This window comes from Lampetra fluviatilis, chromosome 39 (genome assembly GCF_964198595.1).
Source record: "Lampetra fluviatilis chromosome 39, kcLamFluv1.1, whole genome shotgun sequence".
Classification (NCBI taxonomy): domain Eukaryota; kingdom Metazoa; phylum Chordata; class Hyperoartia; order Petromyzontiformes; family Petromyzontidae; genus Lampetra; species Lampetra fluviatilis.
The window spans coordinates 5,625,521-5,643,614 of NC_136313.1; the positions used below are offsets into that span (position 1 = coordinate 5,625,521).

Below are 18,094 nucleotides of genomic sequence, written 5' to 3' on the forward strand. Positions count from 1 at the left end.
ATCATCTGCGGATGTTCCCCATCCGTCATTGTGGAACGTCTTCATGTTATCCGCAAATGTTTTGCAGACAAGTGGAGTTCAACAACAAATTCATCCTATTTTCGTGGGTCTTGGACGGTCATATTCTTGCTCAGCATGTACGTGGGGTAATGACATTCCAACTCCTGTTATCTGCTAAAAAAAATCCGGATAAGTGAAGTTAATCCGATTGTTCCAGATAAGTTGCGTAAAATTGTGGATATCTGAATCCATGGATGTTCGTTCTCCACACTGCGAGCGAGAGTATTTCTGACGATTACTCTTTTTTTATTCGTGGAAATGTTCCGATGCTTAAAATGAGCGTGGGGCAGAAGATCACTGATGGTGGCCCTCAGAGCCAGTGATGGACATTCCACATTTGGCAGAAGCCAGTCTTGACAAGAGACACCAAGTGGCAGGCGAGGGGGTTGAGAGACACACCGCTTCAGATGACTTGCCTCCGACGTTAGCATTGACCGAAACTCGGGTTTGTGTGGGTCACAACGCGTCGTGCAGCTGGTGTGTCATAACCACTTCCTCGGTAAACGTTTTTTTTTTACCAATCACACAAAACGATGATTGGTTAAATTCAACCCCTGACCGGCATTTGAACCTGCAACTTTCCAGCTGTGAGCCAAGTGCTTTAACCACAAGGGCCACCCAGCAGGATACGTTAGTCTGGGGTATATATATATTTTTTTTTGTGATCATGGAAAGCCATTTCTCTCCGTAAAAAAAGACACTGCTATTTGTATATAGCTTTGTTAAAGCGGCTAAATAATATATTACTTCGCCACACATATGCTTCCAAAGGGTAGAGACATATGAACGAATTCAAACCAATTCTAGGTTCTTGCTTAGAAGCGAAATACATTTCTTTAGCATGCACAAATGCCAATGTATGTGATTGGGATCAAAATAATTACACAGCTCTCACTCAATCAAGCAAAAAATGCCACAAATTGATTGTCCCCCCCTGCCTACCGATCATCACAATAAGCCAAATTAAATCTACGGCTCGCATGGGGCCTATAGACGCGGTGGCTTGTTTCGGGCGCTTCTCAAATCTGTCACGAAATAAAATCGGAGACTACCCAAAAAAAGCGCATCGCCATTACGGCGCGGACGTCGAATTAGCGGCGGAGGGCTGCGCTTGAGTCGCACATTAACAAGAAGCGGTTTAAGCATCGTGTCAGGAGGACATGCGTGTGCATGCGCGCGCATTTGTGTGTCTGCCATTTACAAATGGCATGTGTGGCATTGCGAAATACTCGAAATGTTATCTCCACAATTCGAACCTCAAGGTCGCTTTCAAAAAGAGATGTCATTTTTTTGTCGTAGAATCTAAAAAACAAAATCGAGGGATGGGTTTGAATGCGGGGCACGGGGGACATTTCCTTGCGTGCAGTTTAAAATAAACACTTTTGTTTTCCTATCTTGACTCGCCACCAAAAAGGAGCGTGCCCCTCCCCCCTCCCGGACCACGGGATTATCAAGTTGCCACTTAATTGAGCCTACACGTAATATAGCTGGTAATTAAAATGCGACAGGTTAATTACAAAAAATAATTACTGATTTCTTACGCCGTCATTGACAGGAAAGGGAAGGACTTTCAACATTTTTCGGTTCACGTTTTGCGCACCTAAATTGTCCAAGTGTGCTGTTAGTGAGCTACCGATTCAGGCTGGCACCGCATACATCAGGGCTAAAGGTATGGTAATCTCCACATTCACCGCAGCCACCATTGTCCCCCCACCCTTGCATACACACCGTTCCGGGGGGTATTTATTTAAGGCCGAGGCAACCCTACTGAGACCCACAGAGGTCCAGTTACCAACTTCCCACCAATTAATGTTCTGCGTCGCCATTGGGGAGTCTAACCAAGGGTCACTGGTGATTGTAGCGCAGCTTGTAAACCACTTTGCCACCGCTCACATATACGCACAAAGACAAATATCCCCCGTATAACCTTAACATAATGGAGGAGCAAGTGATGTTAGCGAGCGCCTATGAAGGCCGGTACTGCACAACAGGGGGGTGAAGGTGGCCAGCACCACGCCAGACAAAGACAAAGACACCCCGTACAGCCATAACAGACTGTTAGAGCAATTTCTGTTAGCGAGCACCTATGAAGGCCGGCACGGCACACGAGGGGGTAGGTAGCCACATCACCACGCCATGCACTCACACACACACACTCGCTGCCAAACATAATAACAGTACAGCTCCAAGGACATTTATGAGAGGTCTGAGATTAGATGTCCCCTGTTAACATGTGTGCCTTTTGCCATTTAAGTTAATTAGCACTTGGGGTGCTCCCAAGTGGGTTTGTGTGTTGGGTTTTTTTTTTGTAACCACGCCTTTTTGCTCGGTGCAATGTGTGCATTTGCTCGCTCGCTAAAATTAGCCCAGAATGCTCGACTCGGGAGAGCTGTCGCAAGACGACTGAACAAGACGAACGGGGGGAGGAGGAGGTTGGGGAGGGTGATAAAAATTCCATGGCAAACAATACAGAGAAGGAGCGGGTGAGGGCAACATCATTTTTACTGTCCCCACGTAAACGTGACCCGCACACGTAGGGATACACACACATAGAGACGTAATACATACAAAATATACGTAAACCTTGGCTGGCATTGACAGCTTTCCCAGTGTTTCCATTGAAACAATCCAATGAACGAATACACCAGAATTAACAAGGCTATATATAAATACTTACTAATAGCAGGAGCACACAGTATATATAACCCTTTCGTGGTATTTTTTTTGCGAGACATTGTTGACTCAACAGGCTCGCTCACATGCTGCAGACAGTTAATCATCAGTCAGTCAATCCACCGCTGGATGGATGAAGAAGCCCCCCCCCCCGAACCCACGCAATCTCTCACGACCCTGCGATTGTATAATATTATTAGTAGTGCCACCTCGCACCCGAGCTGATTTCATCACTCCATCTCCACGGTGGACGTTCTCTTGGACGTGATCATTACCGGGCCATCATCATCATCATCTGTACACATGACATGTCCTGTCGAGGCCCACTTAATTTTCTGAACATGGTTAAATTACACGTGCACTTTAATTTAATTTAGACAGATATGGGCAATTATCGTCTTGCTTGCATGGTGTTGTGCATTCACAAAGGCGCATGTTGACCGAAATATACTGTACAGTACTGACTTGGTGCATTGACGTTGATTCTCCTGGACTGCATTATGTGCATTATACATTTAAAACAAACATGTGCTCGTACATGCCAACAATGTATCATGGTTATAGGCACGTGTATGGATGGTATGGCGGCATCTATTGTATAGTTTGATTGTGTTGTGGGTCTTAAAAGCAGGTTTGCTGACATCATGTTAGTATTTTTTTACGTTATTTGTGTGCGCGCGCGTGTGGAATTTCTTTGGCCACAAGCGCCCAGTTTATTTCCGCAAGCAACGTAGAATTTTTTAAAGAAAATTGGCCAAATGTATATATTTCTTAAAGAAGCAGTTTTTTTTTCTTCGGGTCCCGTATATATATTTAATTTAAAAAAATCACATCTCAAAAAATGTAAATGATCGTGAGATGACGACGGTGATGCGTTTGTAATCACTTACCAATCCAGTCTTGGCAGTCTTCGAGTTGGACTGAGATTCATCGACATTTCTCAAGTCCATCATCGAAACATCCACGCAGCTTTCCCGCAGAGACACCGTCTTATCCTCGGCCGAATCATCCAACTGAGCTCCATTGACACCGCTTCCACGATTAGAAATATGCTGATGGTTGACATTGTCACCACCACCATCTCCACCACCGCTGCCGCCACCACCACCATCATTATCATCGTCAATCGAACTATGTTGTCCACCAGCACTTAGGCTCTTCTTAGCTTTGTCTCGCTTGTTCGAGCTCCCAGATGCGCGACCTCCAACTCTTCCAAGTGTCTGTGGGCTGGATGGGACAGCGCTTTCACTCGTCGTGGTGGTGGTGGTGGGACTGCTGCTGCTGGTGGTGGTTGTGATCGTGGATGTGGGGGTGGTTGTGGAGGCAGTTTCAGCTAAAGTGCCTTGCTCAGGAGACAACGGTCGACAGTTCCTGGCCTTCGAGGTCTTGTTGTTTCGTTTATTCGCCTTCACACGCCCAGTCTTCTCAGAGGCGCTGCTGCTGCTGCTGTTGTTATTGATCAACTTCATGTCTGCCGCTTGATCAGAGTCCTTATTGTCCACAATTACAGAGCCCACGCCGCTTCCTGCGTCCACGGTATCCCCGCTGCACTCGCTCTCAGGGAAGCCCTTCGTTTTGTTCGTATGTTTTCTGTTGCTGTGCCTATTCTTGCGGTTATTCCCGGAAGGCGATACGCCGCTGCTGCTGCTCGCGGTCTCCTCCTCCTGCTGCTGCTGCTGCTCCTTCAGCTTCTGCTGACGATCCTTTTCCAAGTCGGCGTCGAGGTCAATGATCAGATCGCCCACTCCGATTTCCCAGTCATCTCCACTGTCGTAGTGTTCACCGGACATGCTTGTGCGACCGCAGATTGCAAGCCATGCGTCCAGCCGTCTCCGATCCTCGTCTCTATCAGACCTTCACCACCACCACCGCCGCCGCCGCGACCACCACCATCAGCACCACCCATCCAACCATCCCATAGAACAATACCAGAGAGGTCCAATTAAAAAAAAATTATCCAGCATATAGAGCCTTTCCCAGACTCGTATTACGATGCCAACGATATCAATTATTTTTATTATACCGATGTCACCGCAGTGTGATATCATTAATCGTTTGCCATCATCATCAGCGTCGCAATCAAGATGATATTTCCAACATCCGAGTCTCCATCATCGTCATCACCATCATCAGCTGCAGCAGCAGCAGTTAGCGGCCAGACGCAATCACAAATCGTATCTCACCCCCCCCCCCCCATATCGAGTAAACGCGTCTCTCTCTCTGTTGTGGCTACATTCGCTCAATGCTATATAAAACCGACATGGTGTTAATGTAATGTAATAGCAGGCAAGGCGCCACGATCCACTTAACAATACACACTCGTCTAACACACACACACACGCGCACGCGCGTATGATGATAATACTACTACAATGGACAGCTCATGAAATTAATTACCCGGAATACAAAACACGTATTCACCGTGCACAGTCTATAGCAGTACGTGAATATGCACCAAATATAGTACTGTCCGGCTGACGATATTAGTTTCACGCTATCGTCTATTGATATCCACGAGCTGATGATACAGCTGCCTCTATTAATCTCGGTCCGTTTAAATGCCCTCTGTCATTGCGTTTGGCGTAGGCGGCGTTAGTTAATACCCCCAACGTAACGAATAGAGAGAGATATATTCTATAATGACCAGCAGATGACACGAGTTTGCCGTCCAACGACCGACATTCCGCGAACGCGCTGCTGTGCGCTCGCCTGTCGCCCGATATATACGTCTCGGCTCCGTTTTAAATGCCTTGTGTCATTATTATTATTGTTGCATTGCTGTTTGGGGTGTAAGCGCGCAGTGTCTGTCTGTGTGCGCGCGCGCGTTTCTAAGCGCAACGCTGGGCATTTAATGCGGCCAGTTCGACGGCGATAGAGTTGAATCGCAACGAGTGGCGTTTGCGTGGCCTCATCCTTTGTGTGCGCCCGTGGCTACATTAACGCCGGGGAGACAAAGACGGACGGGCGTGGTTATACGGAACCCACGCCGCTACAACCATAGCCTAACCAGCACTTGGCCCAAACGCGTGTGTAGCCTACACGGCGAATTTTTTTTTGTCTTCGCATCTTTGTACGCGAGTGTGCGAGTGCGTGTGCGTCTTCTGTGCTTATTAAGCATTAATGTAGATTTGAAAATGTACGTATATTTTTTGATGTATTACGTCTCTATGTGTGTGTGTGTGCATCCCTACGGGCGCGTATGTCTAGATATACTGCACGCGTATTCCATGCATAGTTATTGTACACGTTTACGTGTGTGTGTGTATATATACACACACGTGTACGCGGCGCTGTGTGTGTAGTCGTACGGTATGCAGTAAATACTCGCTTGCGGAAACTGCTCGTATCTATTACCATATATGTACATTGTGTATGTCTTTATATATGCGAGTATACGCTTACCTTATGCGTACATCCGTCCGCGTTCATATACACACACACAAGACGATGCTATGGGCAGCACGGCACTGCCTCAACCTTCCGACTGCGCTAAGATCCACGTTCAGCCCGAACAAGCTTCACTTTCGTCCCACCCACTCCGTCCCAGCACCCAACCCGGCACACACACACACCCATCCCTTATCCCTACAGCCACCCACCCACCCATCCCCCATCACCACCAGCATCTCCCTCCCCTCCCTCCCTCCTCCCCTACCACCCCCCCCTTAGACAAACCCCTTTAAAAACCATAGCCCTGCTCCCACCATCACTACCCTCACCTCACTCACTTCCCTGTTATCCTCCAGTTTATTCAAATCCATTTAAAACCCATAGCCCTGCCCCCACCATCGCCACCATCCCTATCACCACTCCCTTCCCTTCCTCTGTTACCCCAAAGCTTACACAAACACCTTTAAACCAGCCGTGTTCCTGCTCCCACAATAACCACCACACCATCCTCACTCACTCCCTCCCTCCCTCCCCGCCCGATACCCTCCAGCTTATTACAAACCCATTAAAACACCCATAGCGATGTTCCCAGTACTACCACACGCGCCAACCACGAAGTTTACAGAGCCTGTGCTGTGTCTGATGCGTATTCCATTGCACCACGATGGCATCTATAATGTATATCATTCGAACCTGTCGAAGTGCCCCCCCTCCCCCTCCCCCAAGCTCATATAACCTTTCTGAATTAAAAAGAACAACGTGTTAAACGTTACATAAATCACAACTTTTATGGTACTGTTTGTTACCTGGCCGTTTGGCGTCTTGGGCCTATGGCTCAGCAGCCATGGTTTAACAATAAACACAGGATGATCCATTTATAGATATTTCACTAATGTCCAATGACCCTGAGTCAAGATGTCTGCGTTAACTTTTGTATCTTCTCTAATTCACGTGTTTTATTCCCCTATTCCCTCTGCAATGTCAGACATTAACCTTTCGACGCGCTTTTTTACAGTTCACTGCTGCGATCTGTAAATTTGGAAGCGTAAATTCACTCGGATTGGTGTCCACGTGGGAGAGAGAACGCACACTTCGTGATGATAATGGTTATGGTCTTTTTCGATCTTTGTTTCACCCCCCCCCCTCCCAATTGCAAAACAATTGATCAATTGACACATCAGTGAATGCCAAAGCAGATGAATTAATCATTTATGGGTTTTTAATTATTAAATGTAAAAGCGTGTTAATCCTGCAGTATATTTCTTCTATACTGTACACCAAATTTTCAATGCTAAGTGTCACTTCAGTTCCTTGTTTTTTTAAGGCTTGACAAAAATAGCTTTGGCGCACACACACGCACACAAAGACAAAGACTCCCCGTACAGCCTGAACCGACGGTTGGGGCAAGTGCTGTTAGCGAGCACCTATTAAGGCCGTGCTATGAAACCGGCGACCCGAGTTCGGTTCCCGCTCGCGGCCAGCACCTGTGACGTTTATCTGAACCGTTCCTGGGCCCTCCCCTAGGTCGACTCAGCCTCAAATGAGTACTTGGTGCGGTGCGTGAACATCGCCACTAGGGAGACAAAGGCGGCCGCTTCCGGCCTCCATGGGATGTGCTCGCTAACAGCGCTTGACCCAACAGTCTGTTCAAGGCTGTTGCGATCTGATCATCTCCGTCTTCGTTGCCGTGACCTGCAGTGTTGGGTGGTTGTTGAATGCAGCGTGTTTGGGTGGACGAGACGGAACTGTCAGTCCGCTCGACCGAGTCCTCGCCATGGGGTGCAGGAAGTAGGTGGGTGAAGTTCACGGTAATCGTGACCACGGGCGAGCTATAAGCAGGTGAAGTTGATTGGAGTGAATCACCGAGTGCTTGGGCCGTCGTCAAATCAACAGAATTGCTGCTTTCATGTTTGAATGCCACGTCGAGCACCTTCGGCCGACGAACCATTGGGAATGGATTTTCTCTCTCGGGAAAAGAAGCCGTTTAAAAAGAATCTAGCATTGAAAAAAAAACACACAAGTCACAAATTACAACGGGAGTGACACCTCCCCCCCCCCGCCCTGTGGGCAGTGCGGCGACTTTAGCAGCAGTCGGGGTACGAGGTGGGGTGGCCTCAATTCGCTCGACGATGGCGTCCGAGGTCGTTACCCTGGGAAGCTCTAGAGCAGTTGGGGAGAAGCACATGTCCCCCCCCCCCACACACAGTCTCAGGCCAGTATCGATCAGAATTGTATCGATAACATTGGCCAAGTATAAATGATTTCCTTGTGAGCGAGACAACGTGGAGGGTTAATGACCAGGATTTTGGCATAAAAGTGCCACCACGTGGTCTAAGCCCAAAACAAACTAATATGGAACCAGTATAGTGAGATAGGTACATATGAACTGTATTGTTCATTGATATGGTTGTTATGTTACATCCTGCATCAACTGCTTATGTTTATTAAATGATGTGCTCATGCCAGAGTTGCTTATGTGTATACGTGGTTTGTGTGTGCGTCTTTGCATTTCTGAGCTGGAATGTGTTACGTGGTGGTCTAATGGTCTTTAACTGTGTATACCATTGGATGTTGTTTGTCGAATACACGTGTAATATGTGATGTGTAGATATGGGTCTAAGTACGTGTCTGTATGGCAATAACTGTGTGTGTCTTTGTGTCCGTCTCTCAAATCTGTGTATAACATCAGTGGCATGTTATAGCCTAACCGGGCCTGGGCCTCGTCTAGGTCACATCGACCTTTCAATAAGTGCTGTACCTGGTGCTGTGTGCAAACATCACCACTGGGAAGACAAAGGTGGCCGAGTGTAGTTTTTGGCAACCACAAATCCTAAAGTCATCTTGTGCACCGCGAATCCCAAATATGTGCACCCGTTCGTTGCACTTTCCCCACCAGCTTGTATTGGTAAAAAAAGGCAAAAGTCTATTTCGTTGATCTTTTACTGTGTACGACATGGTGTGTATGTAAACTCTGCGTGTGCCTCAAACGTGTCCATGTAATTGATGTTTGCGAGTCTTAACTGTGTGTGTGTGTATCACACAATGTGATGTGTCACTGTGTGTGAGTGTTACTCAGTCTCTGCTGCCAGGTCTGCCTTACAAAAAGATAATTATTCTCCAAGGACTCAATACAGACGGGTTGATTAAGTCAGTGTTTGCCTGTTTAAATAAAGCAACAAGGCTGCACTCATTTCCTTCCACCGTTGGTGGAAATTCCTCATTACTATGGCAGTCTATACACAAGACAACCACTAATGCCTTACCAAAATGTGATGCTTATTTTAATTGACCTTAATTAGGTATTATGGACTTACTTACATTGTGGTGTAGCGGTTAGCGCCCTGCGCTACGAACCCGGCGACCCGAGTTCGATTCCCCCCGCCTACGGCCAACACCGGTGACGATTTTCTGAACCGATCCTGGGCCTCCCCTAGGTCGACTCAGCCTCAAATGGAGTACCCTAGTGCGGTGTAAAAAAAAACATCGCCACTGGGGAGACAAAGGCGGTCGGCAGTGGTGTTGGCCACACACATACTCGAAAACCGTGCCGGTCTTCATAGGTGCTCGCTAACAGCACTTGTCCCAGCAGCCTGTTAAAGGGTATACACGGGGGGTCTTTGTTGCAGTGTAGTGGAGGGGAGGGGAGCGGTAGTGTCGAGATTATCACTGTGCTAAGAATCCGGTGGCTCGAGTTCAATTACCGCTCACAAGCCAACATTGGTGACGGATGTCTGAACTCATCCTGCCCCAGAAACGACTCAGCCTTAAAATGAGAACTGTAACCTGGTGCGTTGTGTAAACACTCGCATTGTGTGGCGCTTGCCACCCCATGCCCTCTCGTGCCAATGCTGGCCTTCATTAGGGACAGGACTTGCCCCAACAGTCTTTTCAGGCTATGGGGGGGGGGGATCTTTGTCTTTGTGTGTCAATGCGGTTAGAGGCGCTAAATGGGTTCGACAAGGGGCTCGCAGTGTCGAGAGCGGTCTCTGCGGAACGGGCTCATGAAAGGCGCTACCGGACAGTTGGCAGCAGCCGCCTTCTGACAGCAACAATGTGGAGGGATGATGCCCACAACGGCGAGCAGAGGAGGAGGGGGGAGGTCGATGTGACACAGTGGCTAGGGCAGGTGGTGCATAGGCGAGTCACCATAATCAGTGAACCCCATAACGCATGGGTCTGTGGTCCCGTGACCTCCAGTGAGAAGGAGAGGCTTTGAGCTAAAGTGCACCTAGCCTGGAACGAGCATCACCCTCAGTTTATTGGCGAACGGTGCAACCATAACCAAGGAGCAGTCGGCACTTAACACGCAAAAAAAACACTTTCAGCATTCTCAAGGCTATTAAAAGCTCGAGTGAATTTTCAGTCGTTTCAATTGTGAGATTTGTGTATCCGAATTGTGTATTTTGAAACAACAACAAAAAAACATTTCACTTACACGAGATGTAAATTTAAGGACTTGGCTTCCAATCATAACAGCAGTGCGAGTTCATATCCCAGCCAGGGTAACCTCAGCCCCGTCAATCAGCAAACATCACCATCAGCATCATCATAATCATTGACCATCCCACCTCCAGTGCCAAGTGACCTAAGCCACCACTGGGAAAGTAAACAGTTGTCGACTTTGTGAAACCGGCTTCCTGTCACAGGAACGTGGAATTGCTACTACAAGCCTCAGGATCACCAATTGGATTCTCTCAAACATGTTTATGCAAGATTATTGTTTTGCTTTCTCATGGTGCTGCTGCTTAGTTACGTCTGGCACTCTCTTATATGAGTGGTTCCCCATCATTAATGTTCAAATACTTCAACACCATCATCATCAGCCATGATCAATCCATTGCTGGATGAAGGTCACCCCTAAGCCGTCATGAACACGTACGTATGTTGAAGTTCTTTTGCACAGTACGTAGCCAAACATGCTAATCGGAAGGTTACGTAACATGTCATGTGTTACAAAAAAACACGTTACATGTTACTGTAATTCATGTTACAGCCCTGCGATGCAGGATTCCGTTTAACACCTACGCACGAGATCATCTCTTTGCTCCATCTCCGCGGTTGTCGGATTTCTCGGGCGATTTCCCTCCTCTCGCTGTCAATTTGTTGTTGGTTACGCCGGCAATGAATCCCCCTTCTAAGGCGACGTGTCCAGAAAATACCGTCATCATATTACACATGTTGATTTAAAGCTTTCGTGACTGCAGGGATTCATATTTTTGGATCTTTCCGTAAAGTCATGTAGAAGGGAAATAATAAAATAATAAAAATAAAACAATAATACAATTCTCACGACGTTACGGCCACAACAAACCGGCTGCTTGTGTTGTGGCCTGAAACGTCGTGAGAATTTTATTATGTTTTATCATTTTACAATTCTCACGACGTTTCGGCCACAACACAACGGATGCTTGTGTTGTGGCCTGAAACGTCGTGATAATTTTATTATGTTTTATTTTTTATTATTTTCTAATTTCTCTTCTACGTGACTTTACCGAAAGACCCAAGAAAATATTACACGTGTTAAAAGTGGGGGGGGGGGGGGTTGTATCTGGCTGATAGTAAAATTGTTTGCCGCGATATTAAATAACAGTCGCGTGGTGAAGTGTGGTCAAAATTGTCCCCAATCCACACGACGTGCACGGTGTTGGGAGGCCCTCAACTGGCAGCGGATTAACCGAATGGGTGTCTGTACGTGCACACATAGTCGGGGTCTTAGTTTCCCAAAGGTCACCAGTCTCCCTGCTCAAGACGAGCATCGGGAGGGCAGCCCTCATCTCCATTGCTGGGCTCGGAGCAAGCCAGTTGCGTTGATTCCACATTCCCATTGCAGTGAGCTTCACCGTAGTGGTCAAACACTAAAGGTGGCACTCATTTAGTGACACAAAAACAAAGTTCAAAGATCCCCCATATAGCCTTAACAGACTGTAGGGGCAAGTGCTGTTAGCGAGCACCTATAAAAGGCGGCACGGTACACGAGGGGGTGTGTGGGTGGCCAACACCACGCCCGGCCGCCTTTGTCTCCCTAGCGGCGATGTTTACACATCGCACCAGGTTCTCGTTTGAGGCTGAGTCGACCTAGGGGAGGCCCAGGACCGGTTCAGATAATCGTCACTGGTGTTTGCCGTGAGCGGGAATCGAACCCGGGTCGCCAGGTTCGTCGTGCAGCGCGCTAACCGCTGCACCACCGCTCCCCCCATTTAGTGACACCCCCCCCTCCCCCCCACACGCACACAGGAATGACAACTATGATAACGCTGACTATTATACATCACGACGAATATGAAGAGGATGATTATGATGATGATTGTGATCATCGGATAATGGACGTGCTCCCACCCCCCCCACACTTTAATTTGAACTTGCAAGCCTTCCAAATGTGAGCTGATCGCACTGCCAACAATTTTCACTCTGGCCAGCAGAAAAGGTGTTAGTGGACTCATTTGTTTACAGACCATTACCACACATACCCCCCACCCACCCTCCCTCCCTCTCTCACTCTCGCAACCCACATTATTCTTTTGAAAGGAGCCCCTGATCCAGTTAAGAATGCAAACTGACCACAAAACCTCCCTTCCCCCATGCGCACATGGCAGGCAAACTCCTGGCGGCACTACAAGTCGAGAGCACGCAAGCCTGCATCCACCCCCCCCCCCCCCTTTTGTGCAGAAGTTTAAATAATAATAACCTCTATTTATAAGCCTTGAGTTATTTAAAAGGGGACCTTTAAGAGAGCTACATGAAACAAGTTAGAGGGGGATAATACCTCCGTGTGGGTTTATGAATCTCAAAAGTATAATAAATATCAAAGTTGTTTTTGCGGGCAGCTGAAGAGTATTAAAATATAAAAAAGCGCATCTATATTAAAGAGGTTTAACTTTTTTTTTGTTCCGCGCGCGTGTGTATTTAAACTTCAAATGAGGGGCGCAGTATGACATTATGCGGTGCTGACTTTTCAAACTGTAATGAGTTCTACATTTTAAAATGAAAACAATGGTATGATGGGGGTGGGGGGGATTTGTTAAATATTTAAGCTACGTTCGAAATGTTTTTGTTCTGACAAACTATTAGAAACAAGGTCAAACCATGAATTCCCCTCGAGCTTTCAAAATATAACACTATGTAACACAATTTTGGTTCCTGGGTACTAAGTGTTATCTTTTTTATTGCTTATGCCTAAAATGTATAGAAAATGGATATTATTCCACACAAACTTTGCTTTTGTGACCAGGACTTTATGCGAACAAAATACACAAATGCACACGTTTTCTCATTGAAAATAGGTACATTTCAAAATATCACTGTCCTGGTCACAAAAGCAAAGTTTGTGGGGAATAATAGCCATGTTCTGTACTTTTGAGGCATAAGCAATTAGGAAATAACACTTACTACCTAGGAACAAAAACATGTTTTTGTTACACAGTGTAATTCGTGTACCGTCCTAATTTTAAGTTAAATACACATTTTAAAAAATAATTTGACTTAAAATTAGGAGGTATTGTGTTGCGAACGGACATAAAAAAAATGATTTTACATTAAAATGCGATGTTATTAAGCATGGTGGATGGAAGAAAGAAAACAAACAATACCAGTAGGAGGCCGACAGACAACCCATCATCTCTTTCAGGGCCGCTAAAACTAGTACTACATTATATTATGCAGTCAACAGCAATTGTACATTGAATACCCACCACTCACTAAGAGCCGGCCACATTGACCCCGATTCCCATGTTTAACAAGTTCCGTTTAATTTGTTGGAACTATGATCTAATATTTACATTGCAAAACATTTGGTCAATCCACTGCTGGATGATGTCTTCCCCACTCGGGGTGATTACAGTATGATACTGTACCACGCTGTTCAGTGCAGTTGGTGGAGAGGAGCATAGAAGTACGGTACAGTGCAAGCAACGTGCCAATTTGGCCGTTACCACCCACGCGGCAATTTGCCAAGATGATGAGCTTCGGGCTTGATGTCAAGCTCCTTGATGTTTTCGAAAATTATCGTGCCACAGATACAAGCCCGACGCTGCTGATGCCACCCAAAAATGGTAAACTCCGGTCCAGAGGGTGCTCTTAAAATAAAAATGAATAACTGTGCTGCTGGTTTTTCATCCGTCTGTAAAAGGTCAATGAACCAAATGACAACATAATTAATCCCCCCCTAAACACATTTTAACCTGTGCCATGAACCTGACAATCTCGGTTCAATTCCTGGCCAAAGTGTCACCAACTCAGCAAGACCTGGTTCCGGACCTCCACCACTTCCCCAACCCACCGCACTGACCAGACGTGGTGAAGTATGGTCAAAAACCAAATCCCCATGACGGACACGGTGTGGAGAGGACTTCATTCCGCATTGCACCGATAAATGGGCGTGCAAAAATATATACAATAAAGAGCCACGCACAATACAAGATGCTCACAACAAAAACTTCAAAACATGCGTCAAAATCAATAGTTGGCAACGTTTCGAGCAATGGCCAATCTTAAGTGCAGATGAGATGAGGAATTATGTTGAGCCATTTCCGTCAAACGTCTCCACTAAAATATGTTTGTTTCTACTTTTTAAGGGTCGGGTGTGTTGTCAACAAACTTGTTGAGTAGTTTTTATTATTATTATTACATGTGCTTGTGCACCACTTTCAGCGGCCGCACACAACGAATATGTTACACGCTCAATATCCAGCGAAACATTCCCACCGCTTGCATTGATGGCAATGAATGTAATTGAGACCCAGTTGTTCGTGTCAAAATGCCACCTCGAAAAAAAGATAAACCCACACCAGCTAGAGACGAGTCGCAAACAAAGACTACAAATGCCTGGCTTGAGGCTTTGGCAGTTAAGCATTGGTCAACTGTGCTTGGCTTCAAAGGGCGAAACTGGGCAAACACGTGTTTAATTCTGCCTGTTTATTTGGGCCTGAACTGCTCAGGGGACTTCAAGGAAACCAGTGAACCCACACTTTCTCAGTATTATTAAGCCACACGTAGATAACAAAAAAAAATGTTCCACTGCAATTATTTCGACCACGTGAGAAAGCTGTTACTTTTATGATACAGCCTCGGTTATAAGCAAAGACAAAGATCCCCCGTATAGCCTTGACAGACTGTAGGGGCAAGGGCTGTCAGCGAACACCTATAAAGGCCGGCACGGCACACGAGGGGGTGTGGGTGGCCAACACCACGCCCATCCGCCTTTGTCTCCCTAGCAGCGATGTTTACACATCGCAGCAGGTACTCATTTGAGGCTGAGTCGACCTAGGGGAGGCCCAGGACCGGCTCAGATAATCGTCACTGGTGTTTGCCGTGAGCGGGAATCGAACCACGGGTCGCCAGGTTCGTAGCGCAGCACGCTAACCGCGACACTACGGCTCCCTATAAACAAAGACAAAGACAAATATCCCCCGTATAGCCTTAACAGACTTTAGGGGCAAGTGCTGTTAGCGAGCACCTATGAAGGCCAGCACGGCACACGAGGGGGTGGGTGGCCAACACCACGCCCGAACGCCTTTGTCTCCCTAGTGGAAATGTTTACCTACCGCACATACACACACCCATTTAGCCTACACAGTTTATACTGCAAGTTTCCTGGACCGAGTGTTACTGAGCGAACAACCTATTACCAGGGCACCCCGGTGGGGGGGGGGGGGGATGTTAACTACCTTGCCCGGTCTACAAGAAGTTTGTGGGTTCGATCCCGACCGTGACGCCTGCATATTTGGAGTGTGCGTGTTCCCCACGTGGCCGCGTGGATTCTTATCCACGCCTTCCGGTGTGTCCCCTCCGCATCTAGAACCATGCGGTTAGAGTATTTGGCTGCTAGAAACCTCCACATAAGCAAACTTCGTTGAGCTCTCATTTGTGGCCAGGTTGCGTCTGACAAGGAGCAATAAAGCAAGCCCATTGGGCCTTACCTGGTAAAGTAGAAAATAAAACATGGGTTTTTTTTTTTCGATTTAAAGCTTTCGTGACTGCAGGGATTCATCTTATTGCTTCTTTCGGTAAAGTCACGTTGAAGGGAAATAATAAAATAATAAATATTTTATTATGTTTTATTTTATTATGTTTTATTTTTTTTATTTTATTATTTCCCTTCTACGTGACTTTACCGAAAGAAACACGAAGATGTTTTTTTTTCTTTCGGTAAAGTCACGTAGTTAGAAATAAATTAAAATTAAACAAATCAGCAAGACCTGATTCTGGACCTCAGCAAGACCTTGTGACTTGTTTTATTTTAATTTATTTCTACCTACGTGACTTTACCGAAAGAACCAGAGTATGGATTCCTGCAGTCACGAAAGCTTCAAATCAAGATAGTTTAGTTTATTAAGGGCAGCATTTGAACGCTAGGAGGTGGCCGGAAAAATGCCCCGTCAACTGTCTCCTCATCGCTGATGCTGTTCACGCAGCTACTCGTTTTAGGCCGAGTTGACCTAGTGGAGACCCAGGCCATTTTCAAACAACAAATGATGGAGGATGCGTTTCACGGCTAGCAAATGAACCGAGATTGCGTGTCGTGTTGTTTTGTGCATTACTTTTCAGAACAAAAATTTCAAAATTGTCAATAATGGCGGAATGTGCTGTCAACCATGCTATTAATGTTATGGAGTAGCTATTAAGGCTGGTTACGTGCCGTGAGGGTGTAATGTGGCCACGACCCGCCACCTTTGTCTTCCCAGTACCGATGTTTACACACTGCATCGATTGCCGATTTAATCCTAAGCGAGGCCTAGGACTGGTTGCGATACTGTGATGAGCTCAGTGTGCTAATCACCACACCAAGAGCTACCCACACACCCACATGTGTACAGACAAAGATCCCCCGTCTAGCTTTTAACAGACCCTTAGGAGCAAGTTATGTTATCGAGCATCAATGTATATGCACATACGCACATTGATGATTTCTTTAAGTCCACACACAAAAAAACACCATATTTTTTTAAAGCCTACTTCTAATCGGCATTGTTCATCTCTGGCTCTTATTCTGCCACACGATCCCATTATTATATTTGTCCTTTTTGTGCACGGCGCCTCCTTTGAAATGTTGTGAAAGGCGCCTAATAATTGCAAATTATTATTATCACTGGAAACCCACGCACGAAAGATGAAGATCCCCTTCTGAATCATATTGACCGTAGGGGCGAGTGCTGTTGGAAAGCACCTATTATCTGTTGGAAAGCACCTATTATCCACATCTCCCATTCACGTGATTGGCTACGTACACCGCGAAAGAAGTTCAACATGCATACACATACGTTGTAGCAGTTTAACATGTAGGCTTTCACGACCAATATCATCCATAATATAGGTTTTTTTGTTGGGTTAGATCGTTTAAATATTAATGCGTCATTAAACCCGCCACCACCCGACACAGCCAAACTTTTCTAATCAGATTATATTGGTTTAAGCAAGCCTGGCTTTGCTTATGAGGATGTCGAAACCAGTGAAGAGCTTGCTTGTATATTGAACCAATGCTGCCGATGTGTTGCACTATCAGAAGGTCGTGTGGCTGATAGGTCGTGTTAAACATTTGTATATGTGCAGCTTCAAATATGGTAAGGAGACATTATTTTACTAACATGTTCCCCTACGATGCTTAATTATAATTTGACCACCAAGACCCACCGAGGTCAGAAAGCGGCCAAGTAGCTCAGTGGTAGAGCGAGCGGCTTGCGATCGGAAGGTTGCGAGTTCGATCCTGGCTGGGGGTAGCCTCAGCCCATCATCCCTTCAGGCGTCAGTTAAAGGAGTACCACTTTGTGGGGGGGGAGGAGTCAATAGCTGTTGTCATATTGGATAGACTCGCCCCTGCCACAGTAACGTCTTTCGTTGTGATTCTTTGCCCAAACTTGCATTTAGTCTTGATTTGAAGCTTTCGTGACTGCAGGAATCCATAGTCTTCCGTTCTTTCGGTAAAGTCACGTAGATAGAAAATTAACAGATCACGACGTTTCGTAGGAAAAAGCTCGTT

General features: G+C 46.4%; 1 protein-coding gene across 1 annotated transcript in view; it reads right to left on the bottom strand.

The window, feature by feature from the left end:
- LOC144945899 (zinc finger protein 608-like) overlaps nucleotides 1-6,286 on the bottom strand; it is an 80,739-nt gene extending 74,453 nt beyond the window's left edge. The window contains exons 1-2 of the mRNA XM_078874529.1: nucleotides 6,136-6,286; nucleotides 3,624-4,587 (exon numbers count right to left, since the gene is read on the bottom strand). Coding sequence (XP_078730655.1) covers nucleotides 3,624-4,523 — 900 coding nt within the window. The 5' untranslated portion in view covers nucleotides 4,524-4,587; nucleotides 6,136-6,286. The remainder of the gene's footprint in view (nucleotides 1-3,623; nucleotides 4,588-6,135) is intronic.
- Nucleotides 6,287-18,094: the final 11,808 nt, after the last annotated feature.